The sequence below is a fragment of the Xiphias gladius genome, chromosome 4, assembly GCF_016859285.1.
Source record: "Xiphias gladius isolate SHS-SW01 ecotype Sanya breed wild chromosome 4, ASM1685928v1, whole genome shotgun sequence".
Classification (NCBI taxonomy): Eukaryota; Metazoa; Chordata; class Actinopteri; order Istiophoriformes; family Xiphiidae; genus Xiphias; species Xiphias gladius.
In genome coordinates this window covers 2,326,735-2,341,801 of record NC_053403.1, presented here as the reverse complement: position 1 = coordinate 2,341,801, position 15,067 = coordinate 2,326,735, and the positions used below count along the sequence as shown (strand labels likewise).

The following is a 15,067-nucleotide window of genomic DNA, read 5'->3' as shown; positions in this document are numbered from 1 at the left end:
ATTTCTTTCCATATGATAAGGCTGCCACTATCATTGTCAAACTGCTGTTTAGTCTGTAAAATGTTGGAAAATAGTGAAAAATGTCGGTTTCCAAGGCGAGGTTTTCGCTCTGACCATCAGTCCAATACGCAAAGATTCAATTTACAATGATGTAAAACAGAGAGAAGCAGCACAAAAAAAAAAAAGAAAGAAAGGGAGCTTTTTTCCTAATTGGTTAATCAACTGATCATTTTAGCACCACCACACATTATGGAAAATCAATTAGCAGACTAATGAAACTGTTGATCATATTGAATATGAAGTCTGCATTAGTTTCTATAAGAGACTTTTGGGATACATCACATCGATTTGCTTGAAGCGAAACTGCCACACCGTGATGATGTGACTGACAAAAACGAATGCGGACTTGATGCTAACTGATATTCATTCCGTGTGGAAATGAACGGAAACCGATGGCAGCCTAGAAACTGTAGGGAAAATATTTCAAACCGATCTAAACCTGTAAGTCCTGCATTTCAAAATGTTCAAGGAAAATGTAAAATATACATAATTTTGTAAATAAGACGCTAAAACTTTTAAACACATGGGCGTGGTTCTTTGTACAGTACTTGCTTCACCTTCCGTTAAAGTTCCACTATGGGTCAATGGAAGCAAAGGTGACATGTTGCGTGCGTTAAAAATCGAGGAGACTTACGGTCCGCAGGGTTGAGTTTGATGCGGTACGACGTTGCGGCCCTGTGAGGAGTCCACTTGATGCAGAACTTGTCGTGACCAACGTTGTACGTCTCGATGTTGCTCACGTTCAGGTAGACTGCAGAGGACAGAAATTCACGTTACGACACACCAAACATATCAAAGAGGCAGTTTCAGCGCACGTACAACCTGTTTGGAAAAGGTTTTATAACAACCCTATAAAACCCAGCACAAATTCATACTTGTTCAAACATCAAATCTTGCATTTATTTATTTTATTTTTTTTTATCCAGACTAATGCTTGTTTTGCCCTGGTGTATTCGAACTTCAACTTTACATGACACATGCATTTCAAATACCTGAGCTACTCAATTACAGTTCTAAGCCCTTTTTCAGGGTCAACTACACCCTATTTACAGAAGGAAAAAAAATTCCTCCTGTCCTTGGTGGTGCGTGCCCAGATATTTTTTCAGGGGATTGAGGATCCCCACTGCTGATGCTTCCAGCTGGAACTCCAATAGAGCAGAGGTGAGTGGAATCACATCCAGAGCAACAGAAACATCAGTTTTGGAAAGAGATGTTGAGTTTTTTCAGATTCATATTTTCGATGCTTTTTCTGCCATTTCTGTAAAGTTCGAGTCGTAAACCAGAGCTGACTGAGCATCTTTTAGGACAATTCCGACAGAGATCTCAAGTCATTAGAGACAAGTCCAAGTCAAGAGACATGTCTTCATGAGTTTAAATCAAGAAGCAAGTCTTTTAGACCCTGAATGCAGACCACAGTCTGTTTACTAACAGTGTTTTTAGAAAGCTGAGGCAAAATTATTTTAAACATTTTACTAAGTTAAAACTGAAACTTGAAGGTTTTTGCTTTCAAGTCCCAAGTCCAGTGTCAGGTTTTCATTATTGTGACGTCAGTCCAGCTTAAGTTCAGGTTTCAAGCCTCAACTTGAGCTCTGAGAACTCTGCCACAAACGAAAATCCCTCAAACCTCGCTGTATTTGGGCGGCAGACACATCAGCCGTGGGGGTCTCAAAATCTGAGCAAAAGCATAACTAGAGCAAAACTATCTGCTTGATCGATGGAATAACTGACTATTCTCCTCCTGCGTTTGTCTTTTCACAGAGTTACTGCACGTACGTGTTGTTCCCTGCCCCTCGAGCGGTTCGCTCATGCCGCTGGTGTACTGAGCGATCACTTTCACGTCGTAGGGGGTTCCAGGCAGCAGGTTGTGCAGGGTGTAAGCACTCACGTCGCCCACGAAGATATCGACGGGCTGGTCTGTGCCTGCAAACACAACAGCACGAAAATAAGACGAGATAATGAGCTGGACTGAATCATGTAAACTTGCTGTAGTTGTTGTCATTCTGTAACCACAGGAAACAAACACTTGGCTGGCAGAAGACAGACATCATTGTTTGCAGAGCAATCACAACGATTTCAACATCGACCCATTCAAGCACAAACTCTTCACCATATGTGTGACAAATACAACAGTGAAAGTACCAGTGGTGTCACTCTGCAGATGATATTTTGAAGTTTGACACTTTCCATTTAACTGACTAACGATTGCTCAAAAAATTGAATTAACTCTTAAAATTTGATTAACTCTGTTTCGCTTTGTCTCATCAAATTGAGCAACCCCCAAAGGGTCGCCAGAAAAATCCGAGCAACAACATATAAAAGATGAAGAAACATGTTACTGGTACTCAAAATCCTGTGTTTCTTTTTCTCACTTTCCTCTCATCCTTTTTCTTTCTTTAAACGGGAAAACCGAAGAGTTTGTTTTGGTCAGACACACAAACAGCACTACCTTAAATCCTTTATCTTACCTTAAATCGAGTCAAATTTATTTGAGCTCAGACGGGAGCAGGACCAGCGTTGACAAATGATGATGGATGTTTTATGTGACATCAGCTCACCTTCAGGAGAGTAGATCAGTCTGTAACCCTGGACAGGAGCCGTCACCGGGTCCCAGGCCACTCTGAACCGGGTGTACCACTCATCTGAGATGCGGAGGTTTCTGGGACTCAGCAGGCCAACTGCAACGCAGGGAAGACGTGTCAACAACCAAACCTGTCTCAGCAAAAGACGCGGTGACGGGATCTGGAACTGGAAAACTTTAAAGGTGGAGTGCTTGTTTTCTTCACAAAATCACTTCATTTCAACACAGAGCTACAGATTATATAAAGATTCATCGCCTGAACCTCATCAATATCACCAAAATGTCAAAGATTCAGTCTGTGGCAGCTTAAGGCTGCTACGACTTCAGATGAAGCTTTCTTTTTTTAAAGTTTTGTTGTCGGTAATTTCGTACGATTCTGAAGTCAACGGACCCAGTTTTTGACACAGCAAACAGGAGGAACAAAACGTTTCCTTAAGAAACAAAGAACTGGTATCTGTCTTTCTTGTTTAAAATTACTGTCATGCTGATAATTTTGTTAAGATAAAGTGTAATTTCTCAGCTGTCAGAGCATTTCACCGTTCCAGAGCCAAACATTAAAACTGAACACCGAACCACTTCCTGGATGAACATTTTCCTGCCTCCTCAGTAGCGAGTCGCTGCTGATTTATTCCCCTTACATTCGTTTATTTAAGTCATTGTATGTAATACAGGTGTTTAGGTTTGGCTGGTGCTTTGTCGGCCTTGTTGAGCGAGCCAGGCGGTGTGTGATCAGAGCTGGACTGACGCCTGAAAGTGCCTGGCACACACACACACACACACACACGCCTCTTCTGAGGTTCTATTGTTTGTATAACTAACGCTACAGCTCACCAGTAGAGTGATCTCCCAGCTCAGCCGTGTCCTGTGTGATCCCAGTGCTGCGACCTTGTCACACTAACACGTGTTGGCACTGTTGACTAATGCACGTCTGCCGTATTTATTTTCACTGTACAGGCTCCCCTCTCTCCAGTGCTGATCGGCTGCACAGCTCTGCATCAGCGGCCGCAGGCTCAGCGACATCGAATAGTGACGCAGAGCTCACAGGTTCAATCCCTGCAACTTCCCAAATTAGCAAACGTTTCTTTTTATATTTGCTTTCTTCCTTTTTGAAGGAATTGTCCACTAAAAATCTTTTAGGTGTAAATTCTCATCACCTGTAGGTTTGAGAGTAGGTTCCTATCACCCGTGCTCTCTTCACAACAGGGCTGGGTACAATACTCGTGTGTTTCAGTATCGCCCCGGATCCAAAGCTGCCAACAGAAGTCTTTATTAATTTACTGTCGAACTAACATGGTTCGCTACACACCGAACAAACTGACCGATTTGTGACCGCACAAGTGATTTGAGAAGTTTCTCCGGACGTTTTGTTGCTTTTCTTTTGCCCTGACGGCGGGTTGCCATTGTCAGCCACAGACAGTGGCATCTTCCCTGGCATAGATCTAAAGTGGTGAACCCAGAAGAATTAAATAAAGCTGGTGATGTTCCTGCTCTCTGACTGCAAACTAGTCATTTTTGTCATCAATACATCTGACTGACTTAATCCCTATTTGCTTCCCAGCCAGAGCTCACAAAATGGAGCCATCACTGTGAAGCTGTCAAGGCGGTGGCCTGTAACTTCCAGAGCATTATCACCTTCTCTAAGGGCAGACGCTTATTAAAGACCAAAGACTGCAGACGCGTTGCAGAAAATTGAGAGAAACCTGATATTTATCCGAATCAGCTGTCGCAAAAGTAGCAAAGTCCGAAGTCTCGTCTACACTGGAGGCGTTCGAGCTGTGTTTTTCACTCGTCCACGTCGCACGTCTGAGAGAGCAGATAGCGCTTCAGTTTTAATCTCCTCAGGCTGCTCAACGTCTCAACACTTTACCCACAGCCGTGACACTGCTTCAGAGGCGACATCTTTTCAGGCTTCAAGTCTGTTTTCTCCTGTTCTACACACTTAACTACAGCGACGGCGAGTTGGGCTCTGAACGCTGCCAAAACACAAGGAGCCTGTTACACCCAGCGCTGTGCCTGAACGCAGCCTGCGTAGATACTGACAGGTATCTGAAGCCGCTGCCGACCCGCCGCTTTCACCATGCTACCTGTGTAGACACAGTGTGATGCTGCTGGACTTAAGCCCCAACATGCTCCGACACTTGTTGCTTCCAGAGTTCCGGCTCTGGTTTAAACACACCGTCCGCCAGAAAAAGGTGCGATCCAAGCAAGCTAACGAACATTTCTCAGTAGCAGAGAGTGCAGGCTATCATCTGTTGCAGCGAGAGAGCTGGGATCTGTGTGAATCCATCGTTGCCCCACCTGTGCGTCCGTTATCGTTGAGTAGCCCTCCAGGCCCCTCGGTATAGATGGCCTCCACAGTGATGTTGTACGGGGTGTCTGGGAGCAGATTCGGCAAAATGGCGTTGTTTCTGTTTCCGGGAACCACGGTCTGAAGATGACAACGCCACAGAGTCGGAGGTTTTCAGACACAGCAGGAACATTTTATACATTCATGAGTGTATTTACATTCACAGGTTATCCAGACACACTTGTCCCTTGACTTTCTGCTCTGCTCTTGCCGGTACACATAATTGGCAGGCGGGGCCATTAATTTGGGCTGACTGGGAGCAACTGGGCCCAGTGCTCCCAGTCACTAAGGAAGGTGCCACCTCAGACCTCTTAGAGAGACTTCCTCCATGTGTTGTGTTTGGTGTCTTTTTCCCCACCAACATTCACACACCACAGTTCTCACACATCCACTCGCTGACACCACTGATGGTACTGACATCCATGTCTCATCCCTTTTGCAATTTCATTCAATGTTTTTATACATCAATCAGTTAATTTAAGCACTTGTTTTGGTGCCTTTTGGTCATTAAAGACTGGGGGCTCCTGAGATTTCAAAGGATAAACCAGCAAAAAACAGGTCGTTGCAAGTTTTTCTGACGCTATTTTGAGGACTGAAATGTCATAAATGAAGTGAGTATGAGTGATCGAGAGGTTTTGCACCTGTTTTTTAAGGCAATCTAAAGTGCAAGAAATTTGGATCCACTGTTACCTACTTAGCTGCTGGACATGTCGAAACTTTGCTAAATGAAACCTAAAGTAGTTTCATGGTACCACAGCGGTTAAGTTTTGGGTAAAATGTTTGCACTGCTATGACTTTTTATGTAAAGGGTCTGAAAAATTCAAGAAAGTTATTGGTGTTACGCAACGGTGAATGAGTGAACTTCCCTTAGAGAACCAAGGCCTTACAAACTGGTTTCCATTCATTATGAAGAATAATCTATAATAAACAGGAAGGAATGATTTCGCCGCCATCCTGAAGCGGAAAATTGCAGTTCAGTTGGTTGTGGAACTGTAGGAAACACAACCTTTTACATTAGTCACAGATGCTCAGTTGTAATCATTGTGCGCATTTATAAATGGTCATAGGTTCCACTATCATTCCCAGTCTGGAGAAATCTTTTCATCGCCGTCACGCAACTGACTCATACACAACAGGTGCTTTGCTAACAAGCAGAGGAGGGTGCAGCTGGGCTATCTCTGCCCTCCGGCACGGGTTCAACTCATTATTTAGGACTATTAATAGGGCTCTTATGGAACAAATTATACTTTTTAACTAAGCCTGTAATTAGTCTCACTTATCGGTATGATGTATAACCTGAACGATGCAAGGGAATCCTGAGATGTGACTTCACCACATATTTTGAGGGAAACATCACAGCAAATGGAGAACGGTGTGAGTGTATCAGGAGTTTATCTAAAACATTGAGCACAAGCAAAAAACGTCCTTCCTTGAAAATAATCTCTTTATTACTAAAATTTGAATGTGAAATAAGCCTGAGATCTTTGATTCTGATGCATTTTCTTTATTATCTCTTTACAAAAATCTGACTTTTTTAAGTTCTAAACTGGTTTAAATATTTTAGTTTGACATTTTTACTCTTCTTTAATGAGACCTACTTAATTTCCTTCAAAGGAATCTCAACTGGAAATAAATCTTCTGTCTTCTATGTGTGACTTTTGATTGTTTTAAAGACAAGAGCGGTCACGAGCTTTGTGCAGTCAGGAGTGGATGAGAGCTGAACCTAGCGTTCCCGGACAGGACTAAGATCTGGTAAAGACGGTTTTCAGGAAAAGTCTTTTCCCCCAGTCACAAAGCAAAACACATGTCACATGACTAATATGTACCTAAAAAGGAGTCAGGGAAGTAGTTTAAACTAGAAATTGTTCACCAAACAACTCACACGGCGGCGACATGATGGAAATGTGTCTCATCCCGGTCTAGTGCTCTCTCTCTTCATCCTTACAGTACAATGGTGTGTGTGGTATCCGATGACGGAATTTTTAACCACACGGACCCTTGCAAACCATGTAAACCAGGCTTAAGGTGTAATGGACAGTTTTTGCAGCGCACTTACAAACTCGGTGATGGGGTCTCCGGTCTTGGGAGCGTAGCCGATCCTGTACTGCCTCACAGGTCCCTCCGCATGGTCCCAGCCGATGGTGAGGCTGCTGGTGGTGGCGTCAAACACACGCATGTTCCTGGGACCAGCACGGGGCACTGCAACGGAAACACGTCGGACAAACATGTGTTTCACATGTGAAACAAAGTACGTCTGATGACTGGCTGTAAAGTTTGGCACACCAAAACAGAATTAAAATTTCACCTAATCTAGTACTGAGTTTAAAAATTATGTTCCTTAAAACATTTTTTTTTTTCGTCTTTCAAAAGATTGTCATGATTAGGGGAAAGAAACAGGGACTAAAACCATTTAGATTCAGTTTGACCAACTAGTGGTGCATAAATGTTTTGAAAATATAACTATTTTGGCTGGACCACAGAGGCAGCCTGGGAGATAACGCCAGCACGGCACATACAAAAGATGTCCCAAGGTGAACCAATGGGACATGCTTGAAGCGACTTCAACAACTTACGCGTTCTGTCGCTGCCCTTCACCGGCGGTCCCTCTCCGTCGGCGTACATAGCTGAGACACTGATCGTGTAGGGAGTATCGGGGATCAGGTTGTCCAGGAAGGCGTTGTTAATATTTCCCGGAACCATGACCTTTTTGGAGAAGAAAACCCAAGTGTCAAAAAATATATGGACATCAACGTCATGACAGCCACAGCGGAGAGACTTTTGCCTGTTCAAATGCGCCTCTCCAGCCATTACACATAAAGATCTGGCAGTGATAATGTATATAATGATCTCACTGCTCATCCCAAATCCAGTTATCCTCTGCTGCCAAAGATTTCCTCAAACACTAACAAAGACCTGGGGGGTTGGATGCCAAACAAATCATTCATTCAGTGAGTGGACTGATGGATAAACATTTTCTGCTAGGAAGCGGTTGGAGAGCGCAGGGCCTGTCGTCGGCTCAGAGAGGAGTTCAGACATGTAGCTCGATGTGTTTTCTAACAACACAGATGAACGCAGACCTACTCTTGTCACTGGGATTATCACAGTACCTATCCTCTGCACTTTAGCCAGTTTTTTGGGGCCATACAAATCGGGGCCATTACATCACGGGAAATATATCCGCTGGTTGAACTCGAATCTACCCTCATCGACCCCAAAGCTTCTCGCACGCCGGTCCAAAAAGAGAGCCTGACGATGACCTTGTAGGTCAAAACGTTGCACCAATAACAAGTTTTTGGTAGCTTGCAAATTTCAGTGTGAGGACAACCTCTCCTTTTCCTTTGTATGTTGTTTTTGTCCTACACCTGTACCCAGCTGGGGGTAGGATTGTCTGTTGTTTGTCTGTTCAGTATAAATCTATGGAAGGCTTACCCCTGCCATCCAAATCTGCATCCAGCGAGGCTGGATAGATAGTCACTTGATATTTCATGAGTCGAATGAATGAAAACAATAAACTAGTGGCATTTACACAATATGGCCAAAAGTAAGTGGAGCCCTGTTTCTCAGATTAAGGGGAAAATGTATTGGTCCAGCATACTTGGTATTTTAGATAAAGTGTTCTTCTAACTGTTTAGTGAAGACTCTTCCACCCCGTGTACAAAGTCAGCTCCAATAAATAAAAATGCTTTTCCCAGTTTGTGGAACACTGTCCCTGACCTCAGCCCCACCGAGTGTGAGCCAGGCCTTATCACCCAACATTATAGTTGGACCTCACTAGTGTTCGTGTGGCTCCACGGGAGTAAATCCCTGCTGCCAAATTCCAAAATCATGTGGTCATAGCAGCAGATTAATGCCCATGGTTTGGGGATGAGATCCTCAGCAATCAAATATAGGTGTAATCTTTGGTTATCCACATACTTTTGGCTACATAGCGGGGTTTTTTTTGGCGTGTTTTATTTAGTTTTTTGAGCTTTCTACTCTAGAGAGCTGTTCTTGGCTTGACCCAGTGAGGTTGAACTCATCCAATGGAAGCACTGCCTATTAAAAATGTCAGCAAAATTAAGTCTTTTGTTGGTTAAAATGCTTGCAGCAGCTTCAGTGCCTGGATGAATACATCTTTGATGTAAAATGTGGCCAGTTTGAGCTTAATTTTACTGAATTATCATTATCATAATTGTCATGAAGAGTTGGTGAATTTTCTATTTCTGAGCTCATCTCGGTGTCTTCACTGTGTCTTTGCTAAACCAGCTTCCTCCAGACCAAAACAAAATCAAAAAATGTTTTAAAATAAATTAAAAGCCAACGTGAAAATATATAGAGGACATTATGACTGCAGTGGATAATAAACTACTCAGTGCTGTTACCAGTGCAGGGGATAATAAACTATAAAACACCATTAGCCTTACAGCATCATCAAAGCATATCCTAACCATCACAACAGCCTCATTAGATTACAGCCTTATAGCGCCAAAAACTTCAACCATAGGAGCATTTACTGATGTCAGTTACAGATGTGTCCAGCGCTCAATATTTCCAAACTTCAGTCACAGAGTTCTAAACTCTTTGTGGGGAAATTAGGCCCTCTTTTCTCTCCCCACAGGCCAGACATTAGCACTGGTGCATGAAATCAGTTCTCATGGAGAGATACAAAAGGCTGACAAGTCACGAATTCCATATTTAAAAGCATTACCATAATTGCGGCCGTGCAAACATCTGTGCAACATCAAAACGAACACTTAGAGAAACAAGTAGGACAAACGAAAAGGGGACCACCTGTTCTTTCCATGAAATAGACCGACCCACTGGAAGCCATGACCCCACGTTAATTTGACGGGTTTAATCAGACGTGGAAAAGAGAACTACTGCTACTTGTAGTTTGGTAACACTGTATATCCACAATCAATATACAGTTTTACATTACACTGTTAAAAGAAAATCCAGAGGTGGAAAAAGACTAAGTCTCGAGTCTTGATTATGAAGTACCAAGTCAAGCCCCAAGTAAAGACCAACAGCTGCCAAGTCAAGAGCCAAGTCAAGACCTAGTCCACATCCTAAACTTTGTGTTTCTTGTCCTAAACAAGTCATGTACCTTTACCACATCAAATGCAGAGCTTTAACATCTGAATGTGATAATCGGAGGCATCATCAGTTGTCTGTCTGCTGTCCCGCAAAGAAAAACGCACCTTTACCTCCTGCTCACAAAACGTGATTGGCTGCTGTCAAATTGACTCAAAGTATATCCGTTGCCTGGAAAATGAAGAATTGATTTGCAGCACACAAGTATGACTTGTGTAGGATATCAAGTCATTCCAAGTCAAAAGGCTATTACCAGGCGATTACCTGCTTTTCTGTTTTATTTCACTGAAAACTGGATATATCTTTTGGACTGGCGGTCGGACAAAACATCTGAAGATGTCATCTGACGCTCTGGGAAATTATGGGGTTTTTTTTAACATATAGTGGACAAAACGAACTCTCAATTAATAGTAAAAATGACCGACAGAGTAGTCAATAATAAACATAAGCATTAGTTGCAGCCCTATCTGTCATGATACCTTCTTTATCTCAAAACAAGCAACACAACCCTGCTACAGGGATGAGATAATTCTCCTTTTTTCCAAAGTAATTTCATTTATCTCAAGAATTTCCCGGAGGCACGAAAAATCCAACAAGAATTGACCTGCAGCCTTGATTGGCAATAAAAAAAAATTTATTATGCGATTTCACAAGAAGATATTTGTAATTGTCTATAAGTAAAATAACATGCCAGAGTGTGTTATTTTTTTGTCTCACATTCTCTGCTCCATTGTGAGCAGAAACAGTGATCCCAGGGGAAACTACCTCCTCTTGCCCTTGAGGCAAATTCTGCTGTTAATGACAGTTTATGCTTTAACAGCCCGGAGAAAGTTACTCACCGACTCTGCTGGTCTGGTTCCAGTCAGGGGGGAATAAGTCACCTTGTACTGCTGAACCTGGCCTGAGGCGGGCTCCCAGCGCACGTTCAGGCTGTTGGGGGTGGGGTTGTACACCTGGATGTTCCTCGGTGGCGTGCGTGGGACTGCAAAGGTCACAAAAGTAAAGAGAAAGTGAAGTGAGAAAAGGAGGGAGTGTTGACTTTCTTCACTTAGCAACATAACATCAAAATGAAGAGCTCGTTCCAAGCATGTTCCATTTCAGCAGCTGAAATTTACAGTTAACACTGATGGATTTGAAAACACAAGCGATTCAAATCCTTAAAATGTCATCGTTAGAAAGTAAATTGCTAAGCAGAAAGGGAGTGAATATCAAGCTAAGGGTCAGACTGTCAGTTTAGGTTTTGCATTTTTAAAAAGTTAGAGAACTAATTTTGAAAATAAATTCTTCATACGGTTCAGAAAACCAGTGAACTTAAAAATGATCTATTTTGTTCTAATTTTGCCAAAGTCTGAAATAAAAAAAACAACGTGATTTGTGCTGGAATAATTGTTTCAATATGAAAAAAACCTCTGGCTTTTATCGAGGAAGAACACATTTAATAGAGGAATAAAATTTTCTTTTCAGTGGGACAAACCATATCAAACTCAAGGTTGAGCTGAAATGCTGAGTGCAGCAGGTCTCCTGCAGGGAAGTCATTTTATAGTGTCTATGTAGAGGATGTGTAGAGAAAAGTAGCACAGCTTTGGGTTTATGCAAAAGCCCTTAACTTCCCTTTTAAAAACCAAACCAGATGTGCCTATCCCCTTGGTATTTGGAGCTTTACACAATAGAAAAAAAACACTAGATGCAGTAGGTAGATTTGAACGTAGCCTCCTCCTTGGTTAGAGAAAAAAACCCTCCAGAGCAAAACCTTTTCCCTAATGTTGTATAACCATATTAAAAATCATCATTCAAAACTTTTAAAATACAGAGAACATAGACTGTCAGGATGTTTTACTTTTGTCAGCCAGGAACAAAATGACCTTCTATCCTTCAGAGAGATTATGTAATCTTGGTCTAATTTTGAGTTATAAATCGTTTTAATAGCAGCAAGCGTAATAATTCCTCATTTTGGACCGAAACACTGTTTTTGTCCAGACAAAATGTAAAAAATTCCTCCGGGGATGAAAACAGTAAAACTGGACTGAGTTACTGGTAATAATATATTTAAAAAGTCACAGGCAGACTCATATCCGTTGATAGACTGAGTCAGAGGACAGAGGACCAGCATGTGACTGCTGTGAAGCAGGGGTGGTTGAACAGGGCGACAGTCAAACAGTTACTGGTTTGTCTGTTGGTAACATGCTCTGCTAAAGTGTCCTCACTGTCGTTCCGCATTAATTAATGTTTAACTGCTCAAAATGCGAATAATTAAAGCGATAACTCAACCTTTCCAGACCGATGGCCGTTTTGTTCTTCAGTTCATAAAGATTTTATATTTGCTGTTCTTAAAACTCACGCTTCTGTTGAAATAAACCCCAGAAGACAAACTGTGCATTCAGCACGAGCAGTGACAGCCACTGTGGCAGTAATACCGGGCTTTTAGACACGGCAATAAAAGAAAATGGTAGCGGCTACATTAGTGGGTTGGTCGTGTTGTCTCAGGAACTGGTGAGATGATGAAATATTCCATCTTACCTTAAGCTGAGCCCAAACCTATCCCCAACCCCAACCAGTATCTCTGCAGTTCTAACCGCCACCACAGGGGACAACAGTACCGGAAACACCCTGTGAAGGGGATACAGCTCCGACACAAGACCCTTTTGAGTAATAAAGGGGTTTGAAGGTTTAACAGACGCTAAAAACACTGCACAGCAGTATATAAAACTTGGAGGACGAATAACAAAACAGCAGGTTTACCCTGTTATCCGAACGGCCAGCAGAATTGCTGGATAAGGCTGCATTGCATTGAGCCAAATTGAGCCAGGTTCAACTTTTTTCCTCGACGACCCTGTGGTTTTTTGCCGGAGCGCTCGGCATCGGCATTCCCGCTGTGCCAACATAGTGGCAACGTTGAAATGAATTAGAGGGTCGTGATTTTTCACGCAGTGCTAACGTCAGTCTAAACATGGGCTTAACCCCTCAGTAACGAACTGTGCTAGTCGAGTAATGGTCGGTAATGGATGTAATAATAAAAAGAAATAAAGCTTTGCCTCTTAAATATGGCAGTGCCAGATCAGTTCAGCGGGGTCTTGAAGAGCTAGGTACCGGCTGGGTTTGTGACTCGGTTTCAGGTGCACATGCAGAACTCTACGTGCAAGACAGCAATGATGACATAGTGGCCAAAGTTGGAACTGCACTGCGCATGTGTTGGTAGCACACTGCCATATGCATCAATTAACACAGCTGTAAAAAAAAAAAAATTCATGAGCTTCTCACACGTTCAGAAATGGTGGGTCGTGGTATTTGTAAGTGCTATGCGAAGGCTTGACTTGGTTTCAAGAACCTCAAGCCTCCGCAACTGGACTTGCAATGGAATATCGACTGAAAGCGTTAGACCCAAAAATATAAGTAATTGCATATCAGCTGAATGAGCAGTTTCCATAGGAATTCATGAATCACCACGTTTGGACACCTTGTATATGTGGGAGGGACAATGACAAGCTCCATCTAGAGAAACCGAAACTGCGTCAACAGATAACCAGGCCCATCCCCTCTCTTTGAGTGTCACGTGATACCGGACCGAAAAGCACAGGAACACCACAGCACTGAGCCTGAAAAATATCTACATTAACACCCCAGAATTTCCCAACTGCTACAAGTTCCACGCCGGTACCTAGAGCCAAATATTTCGTGTGCTCAGCACAGTATGTGTGCTAGAAGTAATACTAATAACAAACCGATTAAAGTACTTTTAGTTGGACGTAAACTGTCCACAAATGTCCACAAAGGCTTGCTGACAACCCATGCAGCCTGCTATCCTGAAATAAAATGTTCAGTGTCAGTTTGCCCACTGGAGATGTCTATGGAATCGTTTTTGTGCCTCGCTCACAGCTTTCCAATTAAAAACACCAGGATGCATTTCTGCTGACTGAGTGTGGCATGCGGGCTGGGCAGAAACAAAACCAACATACACAACGGGACTTCAAAACCACACAGAGGCAGAGCAACCAGCGGCTCAACAGTTCTCCAAACATAAAGGATCCAGTCTCTGAGAATGTTTCTTCATCCAAACTCTTCAGTTACCAACAGCAGTTTTAAAGTTCCACATTATGTGTTTTATTACATTCTATCAGTCACTTTGAAAGAGCTCTTCAGCTTCTCTTTTGTTCCATCAACTCCTCCTGGGGCGGGTTATAAAGCTCTCTGTGATTTAAGGGTTCTGGCTAATTCTGCAAATTATAGCAGTTTTTCCACGGATGTTTGGGGCTCACCTGGGAGATACTCTTTGTCCATAAAGATATTTCTGACATTCTATAACATTTGCAGAAAGACCAAAAACAAGCTGAAAATGATGAGTGACTTCAGTCCAGGGGAATGAGATTCAGGTTCACTTCAGGACAGTAATTGTACTGAACATTTGTCTCGGTTACATAACTGCAGAGACATATTTACATGCTGGTATTAACCTTAGAGGCATGACTACTCTGTTTCTCTTCAGTCCTGTACTGCTGGCCACTGGCAGTTGCTCAGTAAAAGTGTGACCTTTGACCTCTGCTCAGTGCTGTGGGTGATGGTTAAAAGTCTTGCTCGAGGGAAGCTCGGCAGAGGTCATCAAGCTGCCCAGTCTCACCTAAAGACCTCTAAATCTTCTGGACACGGAGACTGGACAATTCTGAAAAGGTGCTCCGGCCAGACTTATGAGGACGGCTGACATTTTAAAAACGAATATCAGCTGACACTGACGTCAGAAATGCAGATGTTTGTGCCTTGACTTCTCCCATTGTTCATCAGCTAACAAAATGCAAGTCTAATCCTCCATTGGCCTGAATATGAGATGATGGACTACACAGTTAAATATTTACAAATACAGATATTTTCTTTGAAAAGAGCAAGTACCGGTCCCCCCATTACAGGGAGAGACTATGGCATTAAGGGAGTGCTGTGTTATTGGTTGTTTGTAACTTCACTGTTGCTAGGCTAGCAACTTTCTTTAAGTCCATTTATAGTGTGTCCTCTTGGAGTAAATC

The 15,067-nt window shown here is 42.7% G+C and overlaps 1 protein-coding gene across 3 annotated transcripts in view; it reads right to left on the bottom strand.

Moving 5' to 3' along the window:
* The window catches only part of col12a1b (collagen, type XII, alpha 1b), a 142,474-nt gene that overhangs the window by 44,060 nt on the left and 83,347 nt on the right, over positions 1–15,067 (bottom strand). For all 3 annotated transcript variants that reach the window (XM_040124896.1, XM_040124898.1, XM_040124897.1), the window contains 7 exons: positions 10,898–11,040; positions 7,559–7,688; positions 7,042–7,184; positions 4,937–5,066; positions 2,616–2,735; positions 1,834–1,980; positions 695–811 (listed from right to left, as the gene is read on the bottom strand). In XM_040124896.1, coding sequence (XP_039980830.1) covers positions 695–811; positions 1,834–1,980; positions 2,616–2,735; positions 4,937–5,066; positions 7,042–7,184; positions 7,559–7,688; positions 10,898–11,040 — 930 coding nt within the window. The remainder of the gene's footprint in view (positions 1–694; positions 812–1,833; positions 1,981–2,615; positions 2,736–4,936; positions 5,067–7,041; positions 7,185–7,558; positions 7,689–10,897; positions 11,041–15,067) is intronic.